This window comes from Coregonus clupeaformis, chromosome 15 (genome assembly GCF_020615455.1).
Source record: "Coregonus clupeaformis isolate EN_2021a chromosome 15, ASM2061545v1, whole genome shotgun sequence".
In the NCBI taxonomy this organism is placed as follows: domain Eukaryota; kingdom Metazoa; phylum Chordata; class Actinopteri; order Salmoniformes; family Salmonidae; genus Coregonus; species Coregonus clupeaformis.
The window spans coordinates 2,169,203-2,197,164 of record NC_059206.1 but is presented as its reverse complement, the minus strand read 5'-3'; the positions used below and the strand labels follow the sequence as shown (position 1 = coordinate 2,197,164).

Sequence of the window (27,962 nt, the reverse complement as noted above, 5' to 3'; positions counted from 1 at the left end):
TTTAAAGATCAGGCGGCCTCTCATCATTTCTACTACCCTAAAGTGTCCACAAGGGGGAGGACCATTCCCACTCACTAAGGACAATGACAGCTTTTATATACAGCTCTGGAAAAAATTAAGAGACCACTGCAAAAATATAAGTTTCTCTGGTTTTACTATTTATAGGTATGGGTTTGGATGAAATTAACATTTTTGTTTTATTCTATAAACTACTGACAACATTTCTCCCAAATTCCAAATACAAATATTGTCATTTAGAGCATTTATTTGCAGAAAATGACAAGTGGTCAAAATAACAAAAAAGATGCATGTTGTCAGACCTCGAATAATGCAAAGAAAATAAGTTCATGTTCATTTTTAAACAACACAATACTAATGTTTTAACTTAGGAAGAGTTCAGAAATTTTCAATCACAACTTTCATGCATCTTGGCATGCTCTCCACCAGTCTTTCACTTTGATGTTGGGTGACTTTATGCCACACCTGGCGCAAAAATTTAAACAGCTCGGCTTTGTTTGATGGCTTGTGACCATCCATCTTCCTCTTGATCACATTCCAGAAGTTTTCAATGGGTTTCAGGTCTGGAGATTGGGCTGGCCATGACAGGGTCTTGATCTGGTGGTCCTCCATCCACACCTTGATTGACCTGGCTGTGTGACATGGCACATTGTCCTGCTGGAAAAACCAATCCTCAGAGTTGGGGAACAATGTCAGAGCAAAAGGAAGCAAGTTTTTCTTCAAGGACAACCTTGTACATGGCTTGATTCATGCGTCCTTCACAAAGACAAATCTGCCCGATTCCAGCCTTGCTGAAGCACCCCCAGATCATCACCGATCCTCCATCAAATTTCACAGTGGGTGCGAGACACTGTGGCTTGTAGGCCTCTCCAGGTCTCCGTCTAACCATTAGACGACCAGGTGTTGGGCAAAGCTGAAAATTGGACTCATCAGAGAAGATGACCATACTCCAGTCCTCTATGGTCCAATCCTTATGGTCTTTTGCAAACCTCAGCCTGGCTCTTCTTTGCTTCTCATTGATGAAGGGCTTTTTTCTAGCTTTGCACGACTTCAGCCCTGCCCCTAGGAGCCTGTTTCGAACCGTCCTCGCCGTGCACTTCACCCCAGCTGCCGTTTGCCATTCTTTTTGTAGGTCCCTTGATGTCATCCTACGGTTGTTGAGTGACATTCGAATGAGTTGGCGGTCATCCCGGTCAGTAGAGAGTCGTTTTCGCCCTCTGCAGCTTTGTTTTCCCCAATGTCTGCTGCTTGACCTTGTTCTTATGAACCGCCGTCTTTGAAATTTGAAGGATGGAAGCAACCTGACGCTCACTGTATCCCTCGGCCAGTAAAGCCAGAATTGAACCCTTCTTTTCCTCACTCAAAACTTTCCTTTTCAACTCTTTTGGCATGGTCAATATTTATTTTTTGATTAATATTACTTTTGATGTACTATTAGCACTGTTTTTGCCATCCAGCTGGTCCTATTGCAAGAGGATAGTGATGACCACAGCAGTGGTTTGTATACTTTCCTGGTTAAATAAGATTTGGTTCTGGTGATCACCTAATCAGTACCTAATTCAGTAGAATGAGGTGTGCCTGTGTTGGAATTCAACAGACACTGGAATGGAATGGCTGTCTTATATGTAGAGATGCTGATTTAATAAAAATTTGCAGTGGTCTCTTAATTTTTTCCAGAGCTGTATATGATGGTCAGATTAACAAGAGAACCGGAAACCTGAGTAACCTACTCACTGAGCTGCAAACTGAGCCTCGATGATGAACATGCTTATTTCACGTCACCACCTCAATTAGGTCACTCACTAATTGGATGACTACAATATTTCACATTATTTACAATTTGAATGAGTGATGGGATTTTCCACTTAAAGGGGAGGACATTAATCCAGTAAGATTTAAAGGGAATGACCAGGTAGATTTGTGGTCCTGTGTGACTTAATGGGTAGCTAGAGCAACACCAGGATAGTGGGTTTGATTCCCGCTGGGGCCACACATATGATAATGCAAGTACTACTGTAAGTCACCTTGGATAAAAGTGTCTGCTAAATGGCATATGTTATTATAGATTTAAGGGAAATTAATAGGCAGATTTAAAGGGAATTAACATGTGTTTGAAGCGCTACCTTGAGGATGGGAGCCATGAAGACAGACAGTCCAGTCAGAACGAAGACAATGACACCGGTCACTCTCTGCTCTCTGAGGTAAGAAAGCATAGTTCATATCACACTGCACAGACACCACATCAACCACAGTCAGTTTTCTAACTTTTCTGTTCAAACTACTGACCACTGTTCTGATGTGACAATCAAATAACTTCAACATGTTCATGTAGTGCTATGGGAAGGGCTCTAAATTATTATTTTTTAGCACTGGTGCTCCCAACTTCTAAAAGTTGGGAGTACCACATGAAATTTAGCAGCAACAGAAAATACGATGTAAAAAAAAAATGTGATTGAAATAAATCCTATATTGGGCCTATATGAATTCTAGCTACTTTTAAAGCTACTTTTAAATGTTGTGCTCTAGAAACAAATATGTAACACTGTAAAGACATTAGTTTATTATAAATGCTAAAATGTTTATACTAATACCTGTCATTGAAATTACAAAGTTATTTGTCGTATATTAGGTTTCTACATTGTGTAAAAGCATCGTGTAAAATTGCACACTATCTCTTTAAAAACGTCAGGTTTGTGATGACTACATGCAAGAGATCTCATTCATTCATTGCTATGATCATTGGTCTCCTGAAGAAGCCATCCCTTTTCCTTTCTGTGCCCCCAAATGTTTGGATATAGGCCTACTGGTAAAGTTACCAGGTTGTTAGCCAGCTAGCCAATGAGGTAACTTGACTTAAGTGTAAACAAATGGTTAATGACACGCAAGTCGTTTTAGAATGGCCCATGACATGGTTTATGAATTATGAATATAAAATGCGGTCTCGGCGATCCGCTATAGGAAGAAAGTAAAAATGTTGCACCATATGGCTCAAATCTTTTAACCATTTTAGTATTTTCTGACAACTTAGGACGTTGCACACCCTTGGCTAAACGCTGTGTGCAACATCCTAAGTTGTCAGAGGAAATGTTGTTTTATTAAGACAGTACACATATCTTTCCATGTTTTTTTATGTCGGCTCACCATTAAAGCTAGTTAAGGAGGAAAATGATGCCTTCGCAGCCTGAATGGAGGATGCTTTATGTACGAGACGTTCCACAGGAGACACTAGTGTATTTTGCACATCAATCCTAGACAGATCTAGCGGCCACAAACGGCTGCCTAGGCTACACACTATCGAATCTGCCTTTTTACTCTAGGGCACTCGGAAACAACGGTATAGTGAAACCTTATTATTACAACAATTATACTATTATCTGGGAGATGTTTTTTCTAGTGGCACAGTGCTCCCAAAATAAAACTACTGGTCACACAACAAAATATTTTGTCTCATTTGCGACCAAATTGGCAGCACTTTAGAGCGCTAGCTATGGGATTGTAAAATGTCATGTATCAATTTAAAACAAAACAACATACCTTTGTGTGGGAATGGCAACAAAGTCAAATTAAGGCCATTGTAGGCTGCATGTAAAAGAGCCAGGAATCGTTCTGCTCTGATAGCTCTCTTCGCTCCACTGACTCTTCCTCCCCTCTCTCACCTCCCTCCTTAACTCCCCCCTCCCTCCCCGCTCACCTCCCTCCCCGCTCAACTCCCTCCCCACCTCCCTGCTCACCCACCTGACACCCAGGAACTTAGGTTGCTCCCCAGGGGCAGAGCACTGGGTCTCCATCTTCAGAGAGTCGATGTGGGCGATGGAGATGACAGTAGCAGCCACGTACCAGGGCAGGCCCATGAAGGAACACACAATCAGTAGTATTGCTACCCAGAACAGGTCCAAGTGGTAGCCTGCCCCTTTCTGTGAGGACCAGGAGAGGAGAAAGTGTGTCAGTAACCACTAACCACAAGGAAACAGAATCTAGTTCCTAAAACGAGTTACTATTGACGTAATATCCAATACAAAGTGTTGAAAAACACCCCCAGAACTCCCATTTCAGTCTCTACCCCTCTTCACCTACCCCCTAAAGCCATTTCTTCCCTCTACTGCTGTGTCTCATTCTCTTATCTTAAGACATTATCTTATCTCCTCTCCTTACCCCTCTGACCCAGTGGCCCTTCATCCCTCCACCTTTCCCTTTGCCCTTCCATCCTTTCCATTCTCCCTTCCTCTACCTCTCCATCCACCCCTCCCTTTGCCCAGTCATCCCTTCCGCCTGCCATCCCCCCACCTTGAGTTTGTGCTCCTTCCTGTTCACGATGACGGCGGTGATCTGCTGGTCCATGAACACCAGAATGGTGACCAGGAGAGCAGGGAGGGCTGCTGCCAGATAAACCCACCAGGGGTTCCCTCCGAATGGAGGCACGAACCAGCCACGGTTGGGGCTGGTGGGCTGGGGACCAGGAGCAGAGAGACACAGCCAGTCAGATATATAGTAGGTCAGGGTGGATAAACACACAGGACAACAGACACACACCATCCTTGCAAAGCAAACATTCATGGTTGCAGGGTGTTGTTAGACATTTAATTTTGTTATTATAACAATATAATAACTAAAAGTAAGAATTTGAATATATTTTATACTATGGTTGCCCCGAAAATAACCAAAAAAGTTTCCCTTCATTTAAAAAACTGAGTGGCTGCAGTTTCCGAATTCTTCCGAACCCTCTTCGCAATAGCCAAAAATCGGAAGCTTCTGCGCATGTGCGGGATTCTCTACTCTACTGTTCGGCTGCCCAGAGAACAGGCTACTTAATCTGTTCTCACAATTGACAGTGAGAAATGTGAAGGGAGGGTGACCACAAAAATGTGTGCGTAAAGTAGAGGTAAAGAAACACATGCGCAGAACATGATACGTATATTTTTTACTCTGGGGAAGAGGCTTCCAGTTGGGCGGGATGGGTGCAGAACGGGGTGGTTACCTTCGGAACCACAGCCTCGGCGTTCAAATAAATATTATCCCTCATTGAAACAGAAAGTCCTTATTCTGCCACACACTGACTAAGAGTCTTAGAGCCCTAGAGAGGTACATCATTACACCCCCCCAAAAAAATTATGTGAAATGTCTCAACAGCCGCACAAAGCTGTGTCTATCTGCAACCATAAGGCCGTCAGTGTTCTCCCCATGTCTTAAAATCCCCTTGTTATTTGATGCACAAACCCTCCCCACATCCCCTCTCACCCTTCCTCACCCCGCCCCCCATCTCCCCTCTTCCTCCACTCCCACCTCACCCCCATCCAACCTCTCTCCCCTCCCCAACCCCCATGCTCGATACTTCACCCCTCCTCACCCACACTCCCTCCACCATTCGAGACAGCCTAGGCCCCAGTGAGGTAAGGTAAACTAAGATAAGGTAATAAACTCAGTGACTGGCTCTGTGTCTGAGTTTCAGGATCTCAGCCGTAGTACACTGGATTATACAATACTTTATGACAAGGATTACAAAGACTTTATGTCTGCCTAAGAAAAGGCAGCATTGTTCAGGTGGAGATCAGATTGATACACCAGTCCCTCTTGGGTAATTCTAGAAAACGATAGCATTTAAATCTATCAATCAAAACCTGGACCAGAGTATACTACCTACTTCTTTGCTTGTATTTGAATTTAAAGCCTTATCACTAAAGTGAATGCATGTGTGAACCTGTGCACTATAGAACAAAATCAAAACAGAGGATAGTGGACACTATACAAGATCAAAGTTTCAGAACAAGGCCCGTCTCAATACTACTGAAATCCACCTAGGTACTCACTGTGAATTCAGTTGGCACGATGAGCTTGGGTGTGTCCACTCCGACAAAGGCATCCACACCGCAGAAGATGACAATAGTCAGGATGATGGCAAAATCACTGATCAGCTTCCTCACCTGCGGTACAATAGGGGGTGGAACAATCATGTTGAGTTTGGCAGTTGACAGTTGACAGTTTGGCAAGGCTTTTGGCTGAGGCAATACAGTAAGGACTTCCCTTTTTCCATGTTACATCCAGGGTAAGACTGAATTTACGTCACACAAAAAAAAATTATAAGGTGGAGCAGAATGTTTTTCAGCTAACCCATCATGGCCTGTGTAGTTCCTTTACTCACTGAGCTAATCTCTCTCCCTCCCATCCTGGAGGACCTGAGCCCTAGGACCATGCCTCAGGACTACCTGGCCTGATGACTCCTTGCTGTCCCCAGTCCACCTGGTCGTGCTGCTGCTCCAGTTTCCACACTTCTGCCTGCGGCTATGGAACCCTGACCTGTTCACCGGACGTGCTACTTTGTCCCAGACCTGCTGTTTTCAACTCTCTCTCTCTCTCTCTACTGCAGCTGCTATTTCAACCTCTAAATGCCCGGCTATGAAAAAGCCAAGTGACATTTACTCCTGATGTACTGACCTGTTGCAACCTCTACAACCACTGTGATTATTATTTGACCCTGCTGGTCATCTATGAACGTTTGAACATCTTGGAGAAAAATCTGGCCTTAATGGCCATGTACTGTTATAATCTCCACCTGGCACAGCCAGAAGGAGACTGGCCACCCCTCACAGCCTGGTTCCTCTCTAGGTTTCTTCCTAGGTTTCTGCCTTTCTAGGGAGTTTTTCCTAGCCACCGTGCTTCTACATCTGCATTGCTTGCTGTTTGGGGTTTTAGGCTGGGTTTCTGTATAGATGTAAAAAGGGCTTTATAAATACAATTTGATTGATTGATTGATCAGGGTGTGCTAACCATGATAATCACATTTTCTCACGTTTCACATACAGTGGGGAGAACAAGTATTTGATACACTGCCGATTTTGCAGGTTTTCCTACTTACAAAGCATGTAGAGGTCTGTAATTTTTATCATAGGTACACTTCAACTGTGAGAGACGGAATCTAAAACAAAAATCCAGAAAATCACATTGTATGATTTTTAAGTAATTAATTTGCATTTTATTGCATGACATAAGTATTTGATACATCAGAAAAGCAAAACTTAATATTTGGTACAGAAACCTTTGTTTGCAATTACAGAGATCATACGTTTCCTGTAGGTCTTGACCAGGTTTGCACACACTGCAGCAGGGATTTTGGCCCACTCCTCCATACAGACCTTCTCCAGATCCTTCAGGTTTCGGGGCTGTCGCTGGGCAATACGGACTGTCAGCTCCCTCCAAAGATTTTCTATTGGGTTCAGGTCTGGAGACTGGCTCGGACACTCCAGGACCTTGAGATGTTTCTTATGGAGCCACTACTTAGTTGCCCTGGCTGTGTGTTTCGGGTCGTTGTCATGCTGGAAGACCCAGCCACGACCCATCTTCAATGCTCTTACTGAGGGAAGGAGGTTGTTGGCCAAGATCTCGTGATACATGGCCCCATCCATCCTCCCCTCAATATGGTGCAGTCGTCCTGTCCCCTTTGCAGAAAAGCATCCCCAAAGAATGATGTTTCCACCTCCATGCTTCATGGTTGGGATGGTGTTCTTGGGGTTGTACTCATCCTTCTTCTTCCTCCAAACACGGCGAGTGGAGTTTAGACCAAAAGCTCTATTTTTGTCTCATCAGACCACATGACCTTCTCCCATTCCTCCTCTGGATCATCCAGATGGTCATTGGCAAACTTCAGACGGGCCTGGACATGCGCTGGCTTGAGCAGGGGGACCTTGCGTGCGCTGCAGGATTTTAATCCATGACGGCGTAGTGTGTTACTAATGGTTTTCTTTGAGACTGTGGTCCCAGCTCTCTTCAGGTCATTGACCAGGTCCTGCCGTGTAGTTCTGGGCTGATCCCTCACCTTCCTCATGATCATTGATGCCCCACAAGGTGAGATCTTGCATGGAGCCCCAGACCGAGGGTGATTGACCGTCATCTTGAACTTCTTCCATTTACTAATAATTGTGCCAACAGTTGTTGCCTTCTCACCAAGCTGCTTGCCTATTGTCCTGTAGCTCATCCCAGCCTTTTGCAGGTCTACAATTTTATCCCTGATGTCCTTACACAGCTCTCTGGTCTTGGCCATTGTGGAGAGGTTGGAGTCTGTTTGATTGAGTGTGTGGACAGGTGTCTTTTATACAGGTAACGAGTTCAAACAGGTGCAGTTAATACAGATAATGAGTGGAGAAAGAAAAACTAACAGGTCTGTGAGAGCCGGAATTCTTACTGGTTGGTAGGTGATCAAATACTTATGTCATGCAATAAAATGCAAATTAATTACTTAAAAATCATACAATGTGATTTTCTGGATTTTTGTTTTAGATTCCGTCTCTCACAGTTGAAGTGTACCTATGATAAAAATTACATACCTCTACATGCTTTGTAAGTAGGAAAACCTGCAAAATCGGCAGTGTATCAGGTACTTGTTCTCCCCACTGTACATATATTCATACCCCTTGACTTTATTCTACATTTTGTTGTGTTACAGCCTGAATTCAAAATGGATTAAATATATTTTTGTTCACACCCATCTACACACAATACCCCATAATGACAAAGTGAAAGCATGTTTTTAGAATTTTTGCAAACTTCTTGAAAATGAAATACAGAAATATATATCATTTACATAAGTATTCACACCCCAAAGTCAATAAATGTTAGAATCACCTTTGGCAGCGATTACAGCTGTGTCTTTCTATGTAAGTCTCCAAGAGCTTTTCACACCTGGATTGTACAATATTTGCACATTATTTTTATCGAACATTTTCAAGCTCTGTCAAATTGGTTGTTGATCATTGCTAGACAACTATTTGCAAGTCTTGCCATAGATTTTCAAGCAGATTTAAGTCAAAACTGTAACTCGGCCACTCAGGAATATTCACTGTCTTTTTGGTAAGCAACTCCAGTGTAAATTTGGCCTTGTGTTTTAGGTTATTGTCCTGCTGAAATGTGAATTCATCTCCCAGTGTCTGGTGGAAAGCAGACTGAACCAGGTTGTCTCCTAGGATTTTGCCGGTGCTTAGCTCCATTTTGTTTATTTTTTATCCCAGTCCTTAACAATTACAAGTATACCCATAACATGATGCAGCCACCACCATGCTTGAATGTATGGAGAGTGGTACTCAGTAATGTGTTGTATTGGATTTACCCCAAACATAACGCTTTGTATTCAGGACAAAAAGTTAATTACTTTGCCAAATTTTTTGCAGTATTACTTTTGTGCCTTGTTGCTAACAGGATGAATGTTTTGGAAAAAAAAAGGTATTCTGTACAGGTGTCCTTCTTTTCACTCTGTCATTTAGGTTAGTATTGTGGAGTAATTAGAATGTTGTTGACCCATCCTCAGTTTTCACCTATCACAGCCATTAAACTCTGTAACCCTTTTAAAGTCACCATTGGCCTCATGGTGAAATCGCTGAGCGGTTTCCTTCCTCTCCGGCAACTGAGTTAGGAAGGACACCTGTATCTTTGTAGTGACTGGGTGTATTGATACACCCTCCAATGTGTAATCAATAACTTCACCATGCTCAAAGGGATATTCAATGTCTGTGTTTTTTTCTTCCCATCTTCGTCCCAAAACCTCCCTGGCCTTTGTGGTCGAATCTGTGTTTGAAATTCACTGCTCGACTGAGGGATCTTACAGATAATTGTATGTGTGGGGTACAGAGATGAAGTAGTCATTTAAAAATCATGTTAAACACTATTATTGCATACAGAGTGAGTCCACGCAACTTATCATGTGACTTGTTAAGCAAATCTTTACTCCTGAACTTATTTAGGCTTGCCATAACAAAGGGGTTGAATACATATTGACTCAAGACATTTCCGCTTTTCATTTGTAATTAATTTGTAAATAAAAAAATTTAAAAAACATAATTCCACTTTGCCATTATGGGGTATTGTGTGTCGGCCAGTGACCAAAAAATCTAAATTTAATCCATTTCAAATTTAGGCTGTAACAGAACAAAATGTTGGAAAAGTCAAGAGGTGTGAATACTTTCTGAAGGCACTGTATATATACTGTATGTGTTCTATATGTAAATAAGTGTTAAATTATTGCACTATACAGTATCATTTAGCTCATACAATGCCTTGCAAAAGTATTCATCCCCTTGACATTTTTCCTATTTTGTTGAATTACAACCTGTAATTTAAATTTATTTTTATTTGGATTTCATGTAAATGGACATACACAAAATAGTCAATATTGGTGAAGTGAAATGAAAAAAATAATTTGTTTCAAAACATCCCAACAAATAAATAACGGAAAAGTGGTGCGTGCATATGTATTCACCCCCTTTGCTATGAAGCCCCTAAATAAGATCTGGTGCAACCAATTACCTTCAGAAGTCACATAATTAGTTAAATAAAGTCCACCTGTGTGCAATCTAATGATCTCAGTATATATACACCTGTTCTGAAAGGCCCCAGAGTCTGCAACACCTCTAAGCAAGGGGCACCATGAAGACCAAGGAGCTCTCCAAACAGGTCAGGGACAAAGTTGTGGAGAAGTACAGATCTGGGTTGGGTTATAAAAAAATATCAGAAACTTTAAACATCCCACGGAGCACCATTAAATCCATTATTAAAAAAATTGAAAGAATATGGCACCACAACAAACCTGCCAAGAGAGGGCCGCCCCACCAAAAGTCACGCACCAGGCAAGGAGGGCATTAATCAGAGGCAACAAAGAGACCAAAGATAACCCTGAAGGAGCTGCAAAGCACCACAGCGGAGATTGGAGTATCTGTCCATAGGACCACTGTAAGCCGTACACTCCACAGAGCTGGGACTTTACAGAAGAGATGCCAGAAAAAAGCCATTGCTTAAAGAAAAAAATAAGCAAACACATTTGGTGTTCGCCAAAAGGCATGTGGGAGACTCTCCAAACATATAGAAGAAGGTATTCTGGTCATATGAGACTAAAATTTAGCTTTTTGGCCATCAAGGAAAACGCTATGTCTGGTGCAAACCCAACACCTCTCATCACCCCGAGAACACCATCCCTGTGTGGGGATGTTTTTCATCGGCAGGGACTGGGAAACTGGTCAGAATTGAAGGAATGATGGATGGCGCTAAATACAGGGAAATCCTTGAGAGACACCTGTTTCAGTCTTCCAGAGATTTGAGACTGGGACGGAGGTTCACCTTCCAGCAGGACAATGACCCTAAGCATACTGCTAAAGCAACACTCGAGTGGTTTAATGGGAAACATTTAAAGGTCTTGGAATGGCCTAGTCAAAGCCCAGACGTCAATCCAATTGATATGTGGTATGACTTAAAGATTGCTGTACACCAGCGGAACCCATCCAACTTGGAACCCATCCAACTTGAAGGACTAGATAATAATAATAATAATATGCCATTTAGCAGACGCTTTTATCCAAAGCGACTTACAGTCGTGCGTGCATAAATGTTTTTTTTGTGTATGGGTGGTCCCGGGGATCGAACCCACTACCTTGGCGTTACAAGCGCCGTGCTCTACCAGCTGAGCTACAGAGGACCACTAGATGTGCCAAGCTTATAGAGCTTGAATAGTTATGCACACTCACATTTTCAGTTTTTTTGTCTTATTTCTTGTTTGTTTCACCCCAAACAATATTTTACATCTTCAAAGTGGTAGGCATGTTGTGTAAATCAAATGATACAAACCCCCAAAAAATCAATTTTAATTCCAGGTTGTAAGGCAACAAAATAGGAAAAATGCCAAAGGGGGTGAATACTTTCGCAAGCCACTATACCTCCATAAATATAGCCATACAGTAAAGAAGTAGCAGGCATCATCAAACACTGACTGACCCAACATAAATCCCCTAAACCTGATACTGGACTCATGTTGTGCAATAACCAACAGTTCAAAGCCTTTACGATGTCCCACAGGGCCCTCCCTGGCCTGGCCTGTGTTATGGAGGAAAGCTACAGTGCTTGGCCTCCTGGGAAAGTTCAGCCCTCCCTCCCTGTCCCTCCCATGGGGAAATGAATGAGTGGTATTTTAACATCTATGGTCCTGCCGGGCTGTACTGTAACAGCCAGCCATGCCGTGAGATGCAGAGCAGATAAGGCAGTTGGCAGAGAGAGGAGCGACGAGCAGGGTGAAGTGAGCCTTGCTCTGGGCCTGTATTCAAAAAGCCTCTCACAGTCAGGAGTGCTGATCTAGGATCAGGTCCCACCTGTCCATATGATCTTTTAAGTTATTATCTAAAAGGCAAGGTAACTAATGTGTGTGTTTGAATGAGGACAAGCGGAAGTGGGTGGATCTTCAATAGGCAAGACAGAGATGAGTACTACTTCTCATATATCAGGCTCTTCATGTGTTTTAGGATACATGAGGTGCAAGTGTAGTTGTTTAATGTTGGTGTGAAGTGTGGGGTTAATACACAGCATCTGTATCCACTAGGTTTGTGTGTGTGTTTTATGACATTAGGATTCACTGAAGTGCAAGTGTAGGTGTTAGTTTGGTTGATACATAGCACCTTAAACAGTGTCAGAGAGTGACATCTGACCTTCCTGCTAAGACTCTCATTGACATCGGAGCCTATCGAATAACTTGAGAATGTCACAGCAAGGAGGAGGGAGAAGGGGGGTCTAGAGCGATGTGCTGTACATCATGACACATCGCAATGTAATGAAACCTGGAATACCAGCAGCTCAGTGGATGCTAACCGGATCAAAGGGTCAGGGCTGTCGGGAGGGGGGGGTTGATTGTTCCTCAGATTTCACTCCACTGAAACCAAACATGGCTCATGGAAATTTGCCAAGAATACATAGAAGGTAAAGATATGGTAGGAAAGTCATGCAGTAGGTATAGAGGCCTAGCATATGACTTCTGTAAAATCAACCCCATCTGTAAATGTCTGCACAATAACCTGATTGTATTGCCTACACAATGTTTTGACGTTTCAAATTCTTTCGCCCCTTTCCCTTTTGAAAAATCAACCAAACTCGGATCCTGAAACATGATTGGCCAACGGGGCTGTCACAGATCCTGAAATGTGACTGGCGGTCGGGGCTGTCAGTCACTCACAGTGGTGGGGAAGAAGCGGCTGAACTTGAACTTCTTGAGAGACATGGAGCAGGTGTAGGTCCCCAGGAAAAGGATGAATGACATCAGAGTGACGTCAGGGATGAAGCCGCAGGCTGGACCAATCAGCTCGCCGCCGTACACCACACACTGCTTCTTGTCGAGAGACTCCCATGTGGCGTTTACCGACTACGGGAGAGACAGACACAGACAAATACAAGCACACACAGACAAAACCATTACGTCATTCGTCATGACTACAGGTTAAACTGAATAAGTACATACAGAAGCTCCTAAAACCAGCAAAAAACATTTCACAACATAAGTGAAAGAAACAACTTTACTATTGATAGAAATATTGATCTAATTTCAAATCAGGTAACGATAGTGTTGTCCATCAACAATGCGTCTGTATTGTTGATGGATAACACTGTCATAACCTAATGAACGCACACCAGCTCAGACACATTCCTGTCTGAGACACACTCAGAAATATAGATTTCCTTCGGACCTTCTTGTGACTGAAGAAGATATGGCTGTCAGAGAAGAAACACTCAAGTGACCACTGCTTACCAGATCAGCATTGTTTATCCAGGCAGAGGCATCGCTATAGAGACCCGTCATATTGCCTGGATGGAAACAAACAACATTGAGGTCTCCACAAAACCACTTTACGGGCCACTTGTCAAAACTATAATGTGCATTTGTCTTTGAGTTTTAAGCACTAGCCTTTTGTCTGAATTGTCAAAGGAGAGAGGTAATAGTTGTGTTACCACAGATAGAACAATGAGACAGATATTTCACCAAATATCGTAGTGAGAGGAAGCCCACTGGCCGGCATTCTGCAAATGTTGTCATCGATGTAACATTTGATCTCGATACAGTTTTCTGTTCCCAAAACTATAATCTGTTATGAACAGAGCGGACAACATTTTGTAGACTAAACCCTTTGCAACTGTTTTTTTAAATCACGTTGTTTAGAAGGAGTGCAAAGGCGAATTGAGTTATTGCACCCACGCACTTCCCAAACGGAAATATGCAGATATATGCTAGAACGCGCCAATAGGATCTCGCTAGCTCGTGGTTAGCTCTGCCCACCTCCTTGTTTGTTCTGCCCACTATGACTCATTTGTCTCCATTAAAAACGACAGCCTGTGGTCTATCTTTACTCCGAGCCTCTGAGGATAAATCTTAACGCTAGTTTGGCTCAGTCACCACATCTCATCCCAACCACAGAAACCTGCCAAGTTGCTCACTAAACAGGACCTGATAAAACTGTTGAGAGAGTACACGGTGATATCTCTTAAGTGAACACATACTTGGACCATGTGATTATCTCCAGTTAAAATACTGCGAAAAATTGTGTAATGTTTGTTTTCTGGACTATACCGACAGCAATGGGACGTGAGTTCACCGACAAAAAGTTAGAGCAATTTGAGAGCCCAAGAAACACAGGCCAAACCACAGAACCATAAAGAGATTAAATGTATATGGGCCAAACCCTCTTCGGTAGCTACACCCCTGTTGTCACCTGGACAGGGCCACCTTAATCATTAGCACTTCCTGATCTGATTGGTTTAAACTACAAAACAGCCAATGAGCACAGTGTTGATCAGCGTACCGTCGTCCGGTGGGGGCATGCAGCGGCAGTCGTACGTTGTGACGTAGTTGGGGTCATAGTCAGCGTTGATGGGGTTGTAGTGGGCCAGCTTCAGCATCTTCTTGAAGGCGTCGTAGATAAAGATGAAGGAGATGAGGGAAGAAAAGCCCTCCTCTGTGAAGCGTGTGAAGTACTTGACCAGGGAGCTGGCATCTGTGGCAACCAGCACCAGGCAGAAGAAGGCTGACCAAAGGCCGATCCACAGCCTGAACTCCAGGTAGTCAAAGTCATGGTCTCTGGAGGGGAGAGAGAGAGTGTGAAGGTACGACCATGGTTAGGTACTCTAAGAGCAGGCCGATCCACAGCCTGAACACCAGGTAGTCAAAGTCACGGTCTCTGGAGGGGAGAGAGAGAGAGTGAAGGTACGACCATGGTTAGGTACTCTAAGAGCAGGCCGACCCACAGCCTGAACTCCAGGTAGTCAAAGTCACGGTCTCTGGAGGGGAGAGAGAGAGAGTGAAGGTACGACCATGGTTAGGTACTCTAAGAGCAGGCCGACCCACAGCCTGAACTCCAGGTAGTCAAAGTCATGGTCTCTGTAGCGGGAGAGGTCGGAGAGATGGTAGAACCATGGTTTAATATTAATGTATTAACCTTTATTGAACCCGGAAGTCCCTTCCAAGGCACTTGGAAGTTCCTATCCAAATATCAATGTTTTCACAGCATGTATGCGTGTTTTGTGTGTATCAGAGTACAGACAGAAAGACAGATGGAGGCTGTAAATCCAGCACACAAAGCAGTGGAGGGCATGGTGGCATAGGCTCAGACCCGACCCGAGGAAACATGGCGCCGTCGGCTCAGCGTTGGTAGTCTCCATTCACGGTGTGACATTAAATTAATGTAAATTATTCATAACGGAACATAACAGTGTTGTCTGTAATGTAACGCTAGAAGACGGTCTACTCTCTGGGATGGCATGAGAAGGTGTGGTAAGGAGGAAGAGAAAGAAGAGAGAGAAGAGAGAGGAGAAAGAAGAGAAGAGAATTCTGCTCTGGTCTGGTCCGTGTGGGAGCAGGTCTGAAACCGGTGACCCCATTCAGACGAGGAAGTAGGAAGTAGCGAGCAGGACGCAGGGGAAATGAAGGGACAATCAGCCTGGCAATGGAACCAATGGCAGTTTGTTTGTTACTGTGAATAAAATTGTTTGTTCCAGATACAAATTGAGCCCAAAACAATGGCTAAAGTATGATCGCAGATTATATTCATACAGTGAGGGAAAAAATATTTGATCCCCTGCTGATTTTGTACGTTTGCCCACTGACAAAGACATGATCAGTCTATAATTTTAATGGTAGGTTTATTTGAACAGTGAGAGACAGAATAACAACAAAAAATCCAGAAAAACGCATGTCAAAAATGTTATAAATTGATTTGCATTTTAATGAGGGAAATAAGTATTTGACCCCTCTGCAAAACATTACTTAGTACTTGGTGGCAAAACCCTTGTTGGTAATCACAGAGGTCAGCCGTTTCTTGTAGTTGGCCACCAGGTTTGCACACATCTCAGGAGGGATTTTGTTCCACTCCTCTTTGCAGATCTTCTCCAAGTCATTAAGGTTTCGAGGCTGATGTTTGGCAACTCGAACCTTCAGCTCCCTCCACAGATTTTCTATGGGATTAAGGTCTGGAGACTGGCTAGGCCACTCCAGGACCTTAATGTACTTCTTCTTGAGCCACTCCTTTGTTGCCTTGGCCGTGTGTTTTGGGTCATTGTCATGCTGGAATACCCATCCACGACCCATTTTCAATGCCCTGGCTGAGGGAAGGAGGTTCTCACCCAAGACTTGACGGTACATGGCCCTGTGCATCGTCCCTTTGATGCGGTGAAGTTGTCCTGTCCCCTTAGCAGAAAAACACCCCCAAAGCATAATGTTTCCACCTCCATGTTTGACGGTGGGGATGGTGTTCTTGGGCTCATAGGCAGCATTCCTCCTCCTCCAAACACGGCGAGTTGAGTTGATGCCAAAGAGCTCCATTTTGGTCTCAACTGACCACAACACTTTCACCCAGTTCTCCTCTGAATCATTCAGATGTTAATTGGCAAACTTCAGACAGGCCTGTATATGTGCTTTCTTGAGCAGGGGGACCTTGCAGGCGCTGCAGGATTTCAGTCCTTCACGGCGTAGTGTGTTACCAATTGTTTTCTTGGTGACTATGGTCCCAGCTGCCTTGAGATCATTGACAAGATCCTCCCGTGTAATTCTGGGCTGATTCCTCACCGTTCTCATGATTATTGCAACTCCACGAGGTGAGATCTTGCATGGAGCCCCAGGGCGAGGGAGATTGAAAGTTATTTTGTGTTTCTTCCATTTGCGAATAATCGCACCAACTGTTGTCACCTTCTCACCAAGCTGCTTGGCGATGGTCTTGTAGCCCATTCCAGCCTTGTGTAGGTCTACAATCTTGTCCCTGACATCCTTGGAGAGCTCTTTGGTCTTGGCCATGGTGGAGAGTTTGGAATCTGATTGATTGATTGCTTCTGTGGACAGGTGTCTTTTATACAGGTAACAAGCTGAGATTAGGAGCACTCCCTTTAAGAGTGTGCTCCTAATCTCAGCGTTACCTGTATAAAAAGACACCTGGGAGCCAGAAATCTTTCTGATTGAGAGGGGGTCAAATACTTATTTCCCTCATTAAAATGCAAATCAATTTATAACATTTTTGGCATGCGTTTTTCTGGATTTTTTTGTTGTTATTCTGTCTCTCACTGTTCAAATAAACCTACCATTAAAATGATGGACTGATCATTTCTTTGTCAGTGGGCAAACGTACAAAATCAGCAGGGGATCAAATACTTTTTTCCCTCACTGTATTGTTTATGTCTATCATGATAATTATTATACTGAACAAAAATATGAATGCAACAGGTAAAGTGTTAGTCCCATGTTTCATGAGCTAAAATAAAAGATCCCAGAAATGTTCCATACGCGCAAAAAGCTTCTCTCAAATTTTGAGCACAAATTTGTTTACATCCCTGTTAGTGAGCATTTCTCCTTTGCCAAGATAATCCATCCACCTGACAGGTGTGGCATATCAAGAAGCTGATTAAACAGCATGATCATTACACAGGTGCACCTTGTGCTGGGGACAATAAAAGGCCACTCTAAAATGTGCAGTTTTGTCACACAACACAATGCCACAGATGTCAAGTTGAGGGAGTGTGCAATTGGCATGCTGACTGCAGGAACTTCCACCAGAGCTGTTGCCCGAGAACTGTATGTTCATTTCTCGACCATAAGCCGCCTCCAACGTCGTTTTAGAGAATTTGGCAGTACGTCCAACCAGCCTCACAACCGCAGACCACGTGTAACCACGCCAGCCCAGGACCTCCACATCCGGCATCTTCACCTGCGGGATCGTCTGAGACCAGCCACCCGGACAGCTGACGAAACTGAGGAGTATTTCTGCCTGTAATAAAGCCCTTTTGTGGGGGAAAAACTCATTTTGATTGGCTGGGCCTGGCTTCCCAGTGGGTGGGCCTGGCTCCCAAGTGGGTGGGCCTATGCCCTCCCAGGCCCAACCATGGCTGCGCCCTTGCCCAGTCATGTGAAATCCATAGATTAGGGCTTAATTAATTAATTTCAATTGATTGATTTCCTTATATGAACTGTATCTCGTTAAATCGTTGAAATTGTTGCATGTTGTTTTTATATTTTTGTTCAGTATCGTTTTTTTTTCTTTAACTCAATTTTTTTTTTTAAGGAAACAGGAAGCCAGAGGTTGTCAATCAAAAAGCAACATGTTGCGCTGCCCAAAAGGAACACTAAACACATGTGGTTGGGGTTGGGGTTAGGATATTTGGAGGGCACCATGGTAACCCTTGAGCCACTTCCACATACTCTACCACTGGTAATCCTCACAACAACAGTCCAACTCTGAAAACATCCCATTATAGCTGCTAATTTGTTTTACTTCTATTGAATTCTCTCACAGACACATACACTGAGTATACAAAACATTAAGAACACCTGCTCTTTCCATGACATAGACCAGGTGAATGCAGGTGAAAGCTATGATCCCTTATTGATGTCACTTGTTAAATCCACTTCAATCAGTGTAGATGAAGGGGAAGAGACAGGTTAAAAAATGATTTTTAAGCCTTGAGACAATTGAGACATAGATTGTGCATGTGTGCCATTCAGAGGGTGAATAGACAAAACAAAACATGTAAATGCCTTTGAACAGGGTATGGTAGTAGGTGCCAGGCGCACTGGTTTGTGTCAAGAACTGCAACTCTGCTGGGTTTTTCACGCTCAACAGTTTCCTGTGTGTATCAAGAATGGTCCACCACCCAAAGGACATCCAGGAAGGTGTTCCTAATGTTTGGTATACTCAGTGTGTTGTTTCCCCAGTTATAGGAGGTCATTTAAAGAGAGACAGAGAGAGAGAGAGACAGACACACAGAGAGAGAGAGAGAACGTGACAGAGAAACAGACAGAGACAGACAGAGCGATAGACAGACAGACATAGAGACATCGTTACAACACTGTATATAGTCATAATATGACATTTGAAATGTCTCTATTCCTTTGAAACTTTTGTGAGTGTAATGTTTACTGTTCATTTTCTATTGTTTATTTCACTTTTGTTTATTATCCATTTAACTTCCTTTGGCAATGTAAACATATGTTTCTCATGCCAATAAAGCCCTTTGAATTTAAATTTCATTTAATTGAGTGAGTGAGTGAGTGAGAGAGAGATGAAGTATCAATATATGTGGTGCTCATAATGCAGGAGTGAGAGAGCTCACTTGCTGAAGTTGAAGAGGAGCCTTTCAAACACCAGTACAGGACCTGTGCTGCTGAGGATGGTGAGAGGCTGGCCAGCCAGCAGGCAGAATATGGCCCCCGTCAGTGCCGTGCCCAGGAAACTCTCCAACACACCCTGGAAGACAGGAGAGGAGACACAAAGGGGCTGGTGAGTCAAATAATACAGATAGAGACAGACATAAAGACACGCAGATGGATATGTTTGTCCCAAATCCATGGAAAGTGTTAGTGGGGTGTCTTGGTGGGGTTAAAGGTCAAGGATACAGAGTAAACTGTGATGGCCACATTCCAACCCACTGTTGCATATGTCTAAACCAAGTGGGACTGGACCGGAGAGCAATTGGTGGAAGACTACTGCTCTGGTACCTTACCCTCACAAATAAAAGGAAGCATATGGTCACATTTGTTATCATCTAAAGAAATACATTTAGCTTCTGTGTATGTATGGGAACTGGAAATTGTCAAGTGTGCAATTGTCTTGAAGCTAACCACATCATGATATCAATCTGCCGATTCAGCAAGATCTCTATTTCCCCCATCACACAGCTCCAGAAACACACACAGAGCTGTTATACTGGCCCATCAGGACAGACAGCCCTGTTCAAGTTCACATTGTGACATCATGTGTTTTTACTAGGTGTCTTTTCCACAGCATATCCAGGCCTGGGTGGGAGACAGTGGACAGCTGGGATGCAGGATCAGAGCTGCGCTACCTGGAACACTGTGCTCCTGTGGCTTGGACAGCTAAGGCTTCTGGGAAAGGTCAGAGGTCAGGGGAGGGATTCCCTTCCCCTTCTCTCATGCAATGGGGAGGATGGGGGAGGGGGAGATGGGGCAGTGACGAGGCTAGCTGAGTAATCTGGATCTGTGGTTATTTCCAGAGCAGCCAAATCCCATCAGGCCAGCCCTCCCTGTGCATGCCTTCCTTGACCGACACATCCGGGGGGAGGCTGTGCGTGTGTGTTTTTAGGGTCAGGAGTTCTCCCTAATCATGTCACCTGGTCAGATCACATAGCGATAAAAATATATCTTCACTGTCTGATGAAAAACCTCTCCAAAACATACCAACTTTTCAGGAAATTGAAAAAAATTGCCATATTTTACCATTAACGAACATACAATAACCAAACTTCAGAAGCTATTTTGAATACATTGTCTTGGTCCTAGAGTCTTGAAATGTTCAGAGTACATTTAAGGGAGTTATGTAGTTACAAGGTTTTCATCAGACAGCGACAATATGCTGGTCATGGATTTAACAATGGTGGAAACTCACACTAGCCAATGATTACACCAATCCAATGATTTTATATCCATGTCAGAAAGTATTAAAGTGCACACTTTGTTAAAAGGGTGGAGAATCAGGACACAGTCAAGTCTTTGCCATTACTTCCATTCAGTTATGCTTGAATTAGATATTTGTTTTACTTCTTTCAACTGCTTCTGTTTCGAGAAGAGAAAACAGAGACAGACTCACCTGCATGTTTTCCGTAGCATCTCCTAGCAACCCGCCGAAGGTGATGGCGTTGGTCACGGTGCCCAGGTAGATGAACAAGATGGCGGACAGCGACTGGATGTGAATGGCGTCGTAGAAATCACTGGCGAAGAACGGCAGCTTTCGCTTGATGTCCAGGATGAGGCCGCCGCAAAACCTTAACAATGAAAATGTGACAGCTCCATTTATGCCATAAAGTCTTTATTATTGGCAAATAATCTAAAGATGTAGCCTCATAAAGCAGACGGATTGCTATGATCCCCATTCTGTTTTGGTGAGCGTAGCTATGTCTGCTTTACGAGACTACTAAGGATGCCGTCTCATCACAAATCAGTGTCTGGCACATAGCGTAACTAAAAGGCAACGGTAAATAGTGGCTTGTTTTGGCCACACACCTGAGGTGTTATTTTCTGAAATACTTTCACCCTGAAGAAGGCACAGTGATGCCGAACCGTTGGTGGTTTACCCAATAACTTACTGGGCGCTTGTACTGTATATAGCCTGTGACTGTCTTTATTTTCATAGCCTACAGTTTACTCGCTGTTAGTCAGCACCTCTAATAACTAATTTGGGTGTGAGCCAGCTCATGCTTTTCAATGGAATTCTTTAGTGTTATAGTACATTATTTTAGCACTAATACCAGCGAGAGTTGAGGCCCTGCTGAGTGACATTTTGTCACTGTACTACATGTTGGTATCACAGGAGGTTGGTGGCACCTTAATTGGGGAGGACGGGCACGTGGTAATGGCTGGAGCGGAATAAATGGAATGGTATCAAATGCATGGTTTCCATGTGTTTGATGCCATTCCATATACTCCATTATTATGAGCCACCCTCCCCTCAGCAGCCTCCACTGGATGGTATTGGCAACAGTTGAAAACTGCTCTGTTATTCAATACTACGCTATGGACTAGGCTAGCGGTAATGAACAGTGTCATCCTTACTTTCCAGTGTTCATGAGCTCTTCTCCAACATGTCCATGTCCCCCTCCTCCTCCTTGACCCCCGTCATGTCCCGGCGTGTCCCCGTTCATCTGGGGCCCATCCCCTCCGCCTCCAGCATTATACTGATTCTTCCTATACAGTCACACACAGCAGGTTAACCCACAGACATCACTCTCCAACACATTGCTGGTCCATCATGAGCACCCAAGGAAACATGCACAATTTAAGTCATTTTCTGGAACTAGGACAATTTACAGAATTATGCAACTGTACTAGGACTAGAGGTGTCTGTGGCAGTGCTGTACCTCTTGTCTGAGGAGGGCAGGGACTTGGGAGGTTCTATCCTGATGTCAGGGTCCCACTCCCCAGGAGGTAGGACGATAACCTCATCTAGGAACTCCTCAATGCCCGCCAGCAGGTCCTGTCTGTCCTTGGCCTTGTAGGCAATGTCATGGAACACCTGACCCCACACAACCAATCAGAAACCAAGGTAACATCAACACAAGCACACAACCAATCATAAACTATGTTAACATCAACACCAGCTATGTCACTTCCCCACATAACCAATGAAAACCACAGCAGGTCCTGTCTGTCCTTGTCATGGATCACCTGACCACAACACAACCAATCAGAAACCATGTTAACATCAACACCAGCACACAACCAATCATTTCTTGTTTCACACTTGCCTCTTCCTGATATTGTGAGTAATTGGATCCCAATCATTATCATTATCCCCAATCATCATCACTTCCAGATGGTGTGTTTGTAATCACTTATCCCATCTATATAAGCCATATGCCATTATATCTTATTGCCCCCAGAGTATCTCTGTAAATCTCAGACAGTGTTGGGCCACCCAGGCCAGGTCGGATCACTCAGAGCCACAGTCAGTCAGATAAAGCTCTCTATGAGACTGAGCGTTCACAGGGATGCTGACGATTTAGTTCAACTGTAACTTAAGGAAATCCTGGGGGGGAAAGTCCCTCTCTAATTCCATCAGTGTGGATAGAGGCAAGGGGTGTGGCTATGACCTGTGGGAACGTGAGTCAGGTGCAGTATGGTTAACTGGAGGGGTCCAGTCTCAGTCCTGACTTAAATCTGCTTGAAAATCAGAGATAAAGTTTGAATATTGCTGTCCATCAATGATTCCTGACCAAATTTACTGAGCTTGAGCAATTTTGACAAAATCAATGGATATATGTTTCCCTAAGAGTTGTGCAAAGTTGGCAGAATCTTACACAAAATGATTTACAGCTCTACTTGCGGTCAAAGGTAGCTTCTACCAAGTATTAACTCTGGGGTGTGAAGACATATACACAATCAATTTTATTATAGAAAATGTTCTATACTTATTTTTTTCACAAAATGTGGAGCAGGTTCAAAATCAAATAAAAATGTTGTAGTCACATGCGCCGAATACAACAGGTGGACTTTACCAGGCTCTTTCCCAAAAATGCAGTTGAAATGTACGAAACATTTGCTAAATAAAAATATTAAATAGTAACACAATAAAATAACAATAACGAGGCTATACACAAGGAGAACCGGTACCGAGTCAATGTGCAGGGGTACGAGGTAGTTGAGGTAATTGAGATAATATGTACATGTAGGTAGGGGTAAAAGTGACCAGGCAATCAGGATAGATAATAAACAGAGTAGCAGCAGTGTATGTGAAGAGTGTGAAAGAGTGTCTATGTCTGTGTGTGTGTGTGTGTGTGTGTGTGTGTGTGTGTGTGTGTGTGTGGCGTCAATATGCATGTGTGTGTGTGTTTTGTGTGTGTGAGCGTATGTAGTATGTAGTATGTGTGTGTGTATATACAGTGGGGAGAACACGTATTTGATACACTGCTGATTTTGCAGGTTTTCCTACTTACAAAGCATGTAGAGGTCTGTAATTTTTATCATAGGTACACTTCAACTGTGAGAGACGGAATCTAAAACAAAAATCCAGAAAATCACATTGTATGATCTTTAAGTAATTAATTTGCATTTTATTGCATGACATAAGTATTTGATACATCAGAAAAGCAGAACTTAATATTTGGTACAGAAACCTTTGTTTGCAATTACAGAGATCATACGTTTCCTGTAGGTCTTGACCAGGTTTGCACACACTGCAGCAGGGATTTTGGCCCACTCCTCCATACAGACCTTCTCCAGATCCTTCAGGTTTCGGGGCTGTTGCTGGGCAATACAGACTTTCAGCTCCCTCCAAAGATTTTCTATTGGGTTCAGGTCTGGAGACTGGCTAGGCCACTCCAGGACCTTGAGATGCTTCTTACGGAGCCACTCCTTAGTTGCCCTGGCTGTGTGTTTTGGGTCGTTGTCATGCTGGAAGACCCAGCCACGACCCATCTTCAATGCTCTTACTGAGGGAAGGAGGTTGTTGGCCAAGATCTCGTGATACATGGCCCCATCCATCCTCCCCTCAATACGGTGCAGTCGTCCTGTCCCCTTTGCAGAAAAGCATCCCCAAAGAATGATGTTTCCACCTCCATGCTTCACGGTTGGGATGGTGTTCTTGGGGTTGTACTCATCCTTCTTCTTCCTCAAAACACGGCGAGTGGAGTTTAGACCAAAAAGCTCTATTTTGTCTCATCAGACCACATGACCTTCTCCCATTCCTCCTCTGGATCATCCAGATGGTCATTGGCAAACTTCAGACGGGCCTGGACATGCGCTGGCTTGAGCAGGGGGACCTTGCGTGCGCTGCAGGATTTTAATCCATGACGGCGTAGTGTGTTACTAATGGTTTTCTTTGAGACTGTGGTCCCAGCTCTCTTCAGGTCTAAGACCAGGTCCTGCCATGTAGTTCTGGGCTGATCCCTCACCTTCCTCATGATCATTGATGCCCCACGAGGTGAGATCTTGCATGGAGCCCCAGACCGAGGGTGATTGACCGTCATCTTGAACTTCTTCTATTTTCTAATAATTGCGCCAACAGTTGTTGCCATCTCACCAAGCTGCTTGCCTATTGTCCTGTAGCCCATCCCAGCCTTGTGCAGGTCTACAATTTTATCCCTGATGTCCTTACACAGCTCTCTGGTCTTGGCCATTGTGGAGAGGTTGGAGTCTGTTTGATTGAGTGTGTGGACAGGTGTCTTTTATACAGGTAACGAGTTCAAACAGGTGCAGTTAATACAGGTAATGAGTGGAGAACAGGAGGGCTTCTTAAAGAAAAACTAACAGGTCTGTGAGAGACGGAATTCTTACTGGTTGGTAGGTGATCAAATACTTATATCATGAAATAAAATGCAAATTAATTACTTAAAAATCATACAATGTGATTTTCTTTGAAGTGTACCTATGATAAAAATTACAGACCTCTACATGCTTTGTAAGTAGGAAAACCTGCAAAATAGGCAGTGTATCAAATACTTGTTCTCCCCACTGTGTGTGTCTATATATATATATATATATATATATATATATATATATATATATATATACACATACATACACACACACACACACACACACAGTTGTAGATCTGTAGGAAGAAAAAAAAATGTCATCCCCTTTTAGATCAAATTTTAAGGCAGCAAAATGTGACAACTGTTCAAGGGGTGTGTAGCCTTTCACCAGGCACTCTATAAGCGTGTTGGACACGGTGGTCACGTACCTCATCAGACATGAGGGTGGCAATAGCTCGTCCAATCTCATGGTAGGACTTGGCTTTGCCTTTGGGCCCTAGCAGCACGAACAGGAACCTAAAAGGAGATGAAGAGAAAAGCAGAAGGATGTTCAATAAAAAGCCCAAATTGGATATAACCGGTGGTCACTAGTCTCTATAAATACAGTACCAATCATGGTCACTAGCCTCTATAAATACAGTACCAATCATGGGCACTAGTCTCTATAAATACAGTACCAATCATGGTCACTAGTCTCTATAAATACAGTACCAATCATGGTCACTAGTCTCTATAAATACTGTACCAATCATGGTCACTAGTCTCTATAAATACAGTACCAATCATGGTCACTAGTCTCTATAAATACAGTACCAATCATGGTCACTAGTCTCTATAAATACAGTACCAATCATGGTCACTAGTCTCTATAAATACAGTACCAATCATGGTCACTAGTCTCTATAAATACAGTACCAATCATGGTCACTAGTCTCTATAAATACAGTACCAATCATGGTCACTAAACTCTATAAATAGAGTCCCATTCAGCCTCTATGAGATATCTATGAGATAGATATGTGGTATATTTGCTGTGTTTGTTTAGTTGTGGTGTGATGGCGATCAGTAGGGTACCTGGTGGGGACGGGGACCTCTGTCAGACCTCCCAACATGGCAGCCTGCTGCAGACGGACAAACGCCACGAAGGGTGTGTCCAGGAAGTCCACCCCTCCGACCAGGACGTTAGACGCCTCGGCATCACGTGGAAGCTTCTTCATCAATTTATTCTTCAGCTAGAGAGAGAGAGAGAGAGAGAGAGAGAGAGAGAGAGAGAGAGAGAGAGAGAGAGAGAGAGAGAGAGAGAGAGAGAGAGAGAGAGAGAGAGAGAGAGAGAGAGAGAGAGAGAGAGAGAGAGAGAGAGAGAGAGAGAGAGAGAGAGAAAGAGAGGAACATGCACAAATACAGAGTGAGAGAAAAGAAAAAGGAGGAAAGCAATGAGCCTTGACACACATCTAAAGAGTTGCTCTATTCAAAAGACACGGTGCTTGAAAATACTGTCCTTATCAAAGTAGTATGAGAAGAGCAGTAAAGGTACTCTAACAATTGACATGTCACATGCCCCAAAGTTGTACACAGTTGCATGGATGAAATGGGGCAGCAGAGTACAGCCCGTCCCCGGCACATAGTCATTACATGCTGTATTGTGTGGCAACACCACTGCAGTTGGTAGCTTCTTTAGAAACAGATTAAAGCATCTTTACCACTCTGTGAGTCACTATGTCACAAGCAGTATGATTAACAAGACATAATAAAGCCCTTTCTGTTCATTGCTGATATACACTTGATCCAGTCTACATACAATGTAATGAGAATGAGGTAGCAACAAAATAATCAGGCAGGAAGTGAGCTGGAAACTGGAGGGTTGCAGGTATCAAATCCTAGATGTCATTGTCTGCCGTTGTGCCCTTGAGCTAGGCACTTAACCTCCCACAACAACTGCTCCACGGGCGCCCAGTGTGGCACCCCCTGCTCCAACCTGTATATGTATGTATGTCTTTGGGAGGGGTTGGGATAAAGCGGAAGTCACATTTCAGTTGGAACTAAAGTGATATTAATCTTAATCTCTTAATACACTGCTAAATTCAACCTAAGGTCCAAGTGGTACACTGAGTACTTAGTCACAGTGAAATGCATAAAACTTAAGCAACCAGAGACCTCGGGTGTAAGGAGATGATTAACTAAGCAAGGCCTTGGTGTTTTATCAAAGGCCAGATCAATTTTACAAATTAGCTACTGTTTTCAGTGTAATTCCAGGAGTTAGTTATTGTGTCTGTGTAGTTTCAGCAGGCTTCAGGAGGAGTGGCAACATTGTTACCAAACACTTAAGAGAGAGCGAGTCAGGGCTCTTATCGTCGTGTGTGAGGCTCATAGACTTTATCAGTAGAGTGAGGCCTTGCTCTGGTTCCCACACACACCTCTTGGAACACACAAACTGTGTCGACTCCTTGACCCTGCATATTGTTACAGTGGGAGCTAAGATTTAGAGTGCCCGGAGAACAGCCATCGCTTCCTAAAGTTCCCGCTTAGATCTCTCACACACACAGTAATATCCTCACCTGGTCTCTATCTGGTTGGTCAGAGAAGTCATTGAGGCTGTTGGAGGTCAGGTTCCGATGGGCTGTGGCTGGGCTACCTGTGGGATCAGAGGTCAGAGGTCAAAGACCAGACCTGAGAGGGTTCACCAGGGTCGTGTTCATTAGGGCAAAAAAAAACAGAAAACTGTTTTAAAGCTTTCTGAAACAGAAGTGAGTGTTTCTTATTGGACCAGGCAGTCTTTCCCCATTTCAGTCTGTTTTCTTCCGTTTGGTGCCTAATGAACACAACCCAGGGGTCAAACAAACTCACTGGGATGAAAGGTAGAGCGCAACTCCCAGAAAAGACAGAGACCCAGTTAGATTAGACTGATCTCAGAG

The 27,962-nt window shown here is 43.6% G+C and overlaps 1 protein-coding gene across 3 annotated transcripts in view; it reads right to left on the bottom strand.

Moving 5' to 3' along the window:
- LOC121582147 (electrogenic sodium bicarbonate cotransporter 1) overlaps positions 1 to 27,962 on the bottom strand; it is a 106,293-nt gene that overhangs the window by 11,122 nt on the left and 67,209 nt on the right. For all 3 annotated transcript variants that reach the window (XM_041897759.2, XM_045224946.1, XM_041897762.2), the window contains 14 exons: positions 27,606 to 27,682; positions 26,125 to 26,282; positions 25,479 to 25,566; positions 22,156 to 22,310; positions 21,851 to 21,982; positions 20,889 to 21,063; positions 19,396 to 19,529; positions 14,607 to 14,881; positions 13,559 to 13,614; positions 12,989 to 13,174; positions 5,823 to 5,936; positions 4,303 to 4,464; positions 3,754 to 3,932; positions 2,142 to 2,214 (listed from right to left, as the gene is read on the bottom strand). In XM_041897759.2, the coding sequence (XP_041753693.2) occupies positions 2,142 to 2,214; positions 3,754 to 3,932; positions 4,303 to 4,464; positions 5,823 to 5,936; positions 12,989 to 13,174; positions 13,559 to 13,614; positions 14,607 to 14,881; positions 19,396 to 19,529; positions 20,889 to 21,063; positions 21,851 to 21,982; positions 22,156 to 22,310; positions 25,479 to 25,566; positions 26,125 to 26,282; positions 27,606 to 27,682 (1,964 nt within the window). The remainder of the gene's footprint in view (positions 1 to 2,141; positions 2,215 to 3,753; positions 3,933 to 4,302; positions 4,465 to 5,822; positions 5,937 to 12,988; positions 13,175 to 13,558; positions 13,615 to 14,606; positions 14,882 to 19,395; positions 19,530 to 20,888; positions 21,064 to 21,850; positions 21,983 to 22,155; positions 22,311 to 25,478; positions 25,567 to 26,124; positions 26,283 to 27,605; positions 27,683 to 27,962) is intronic.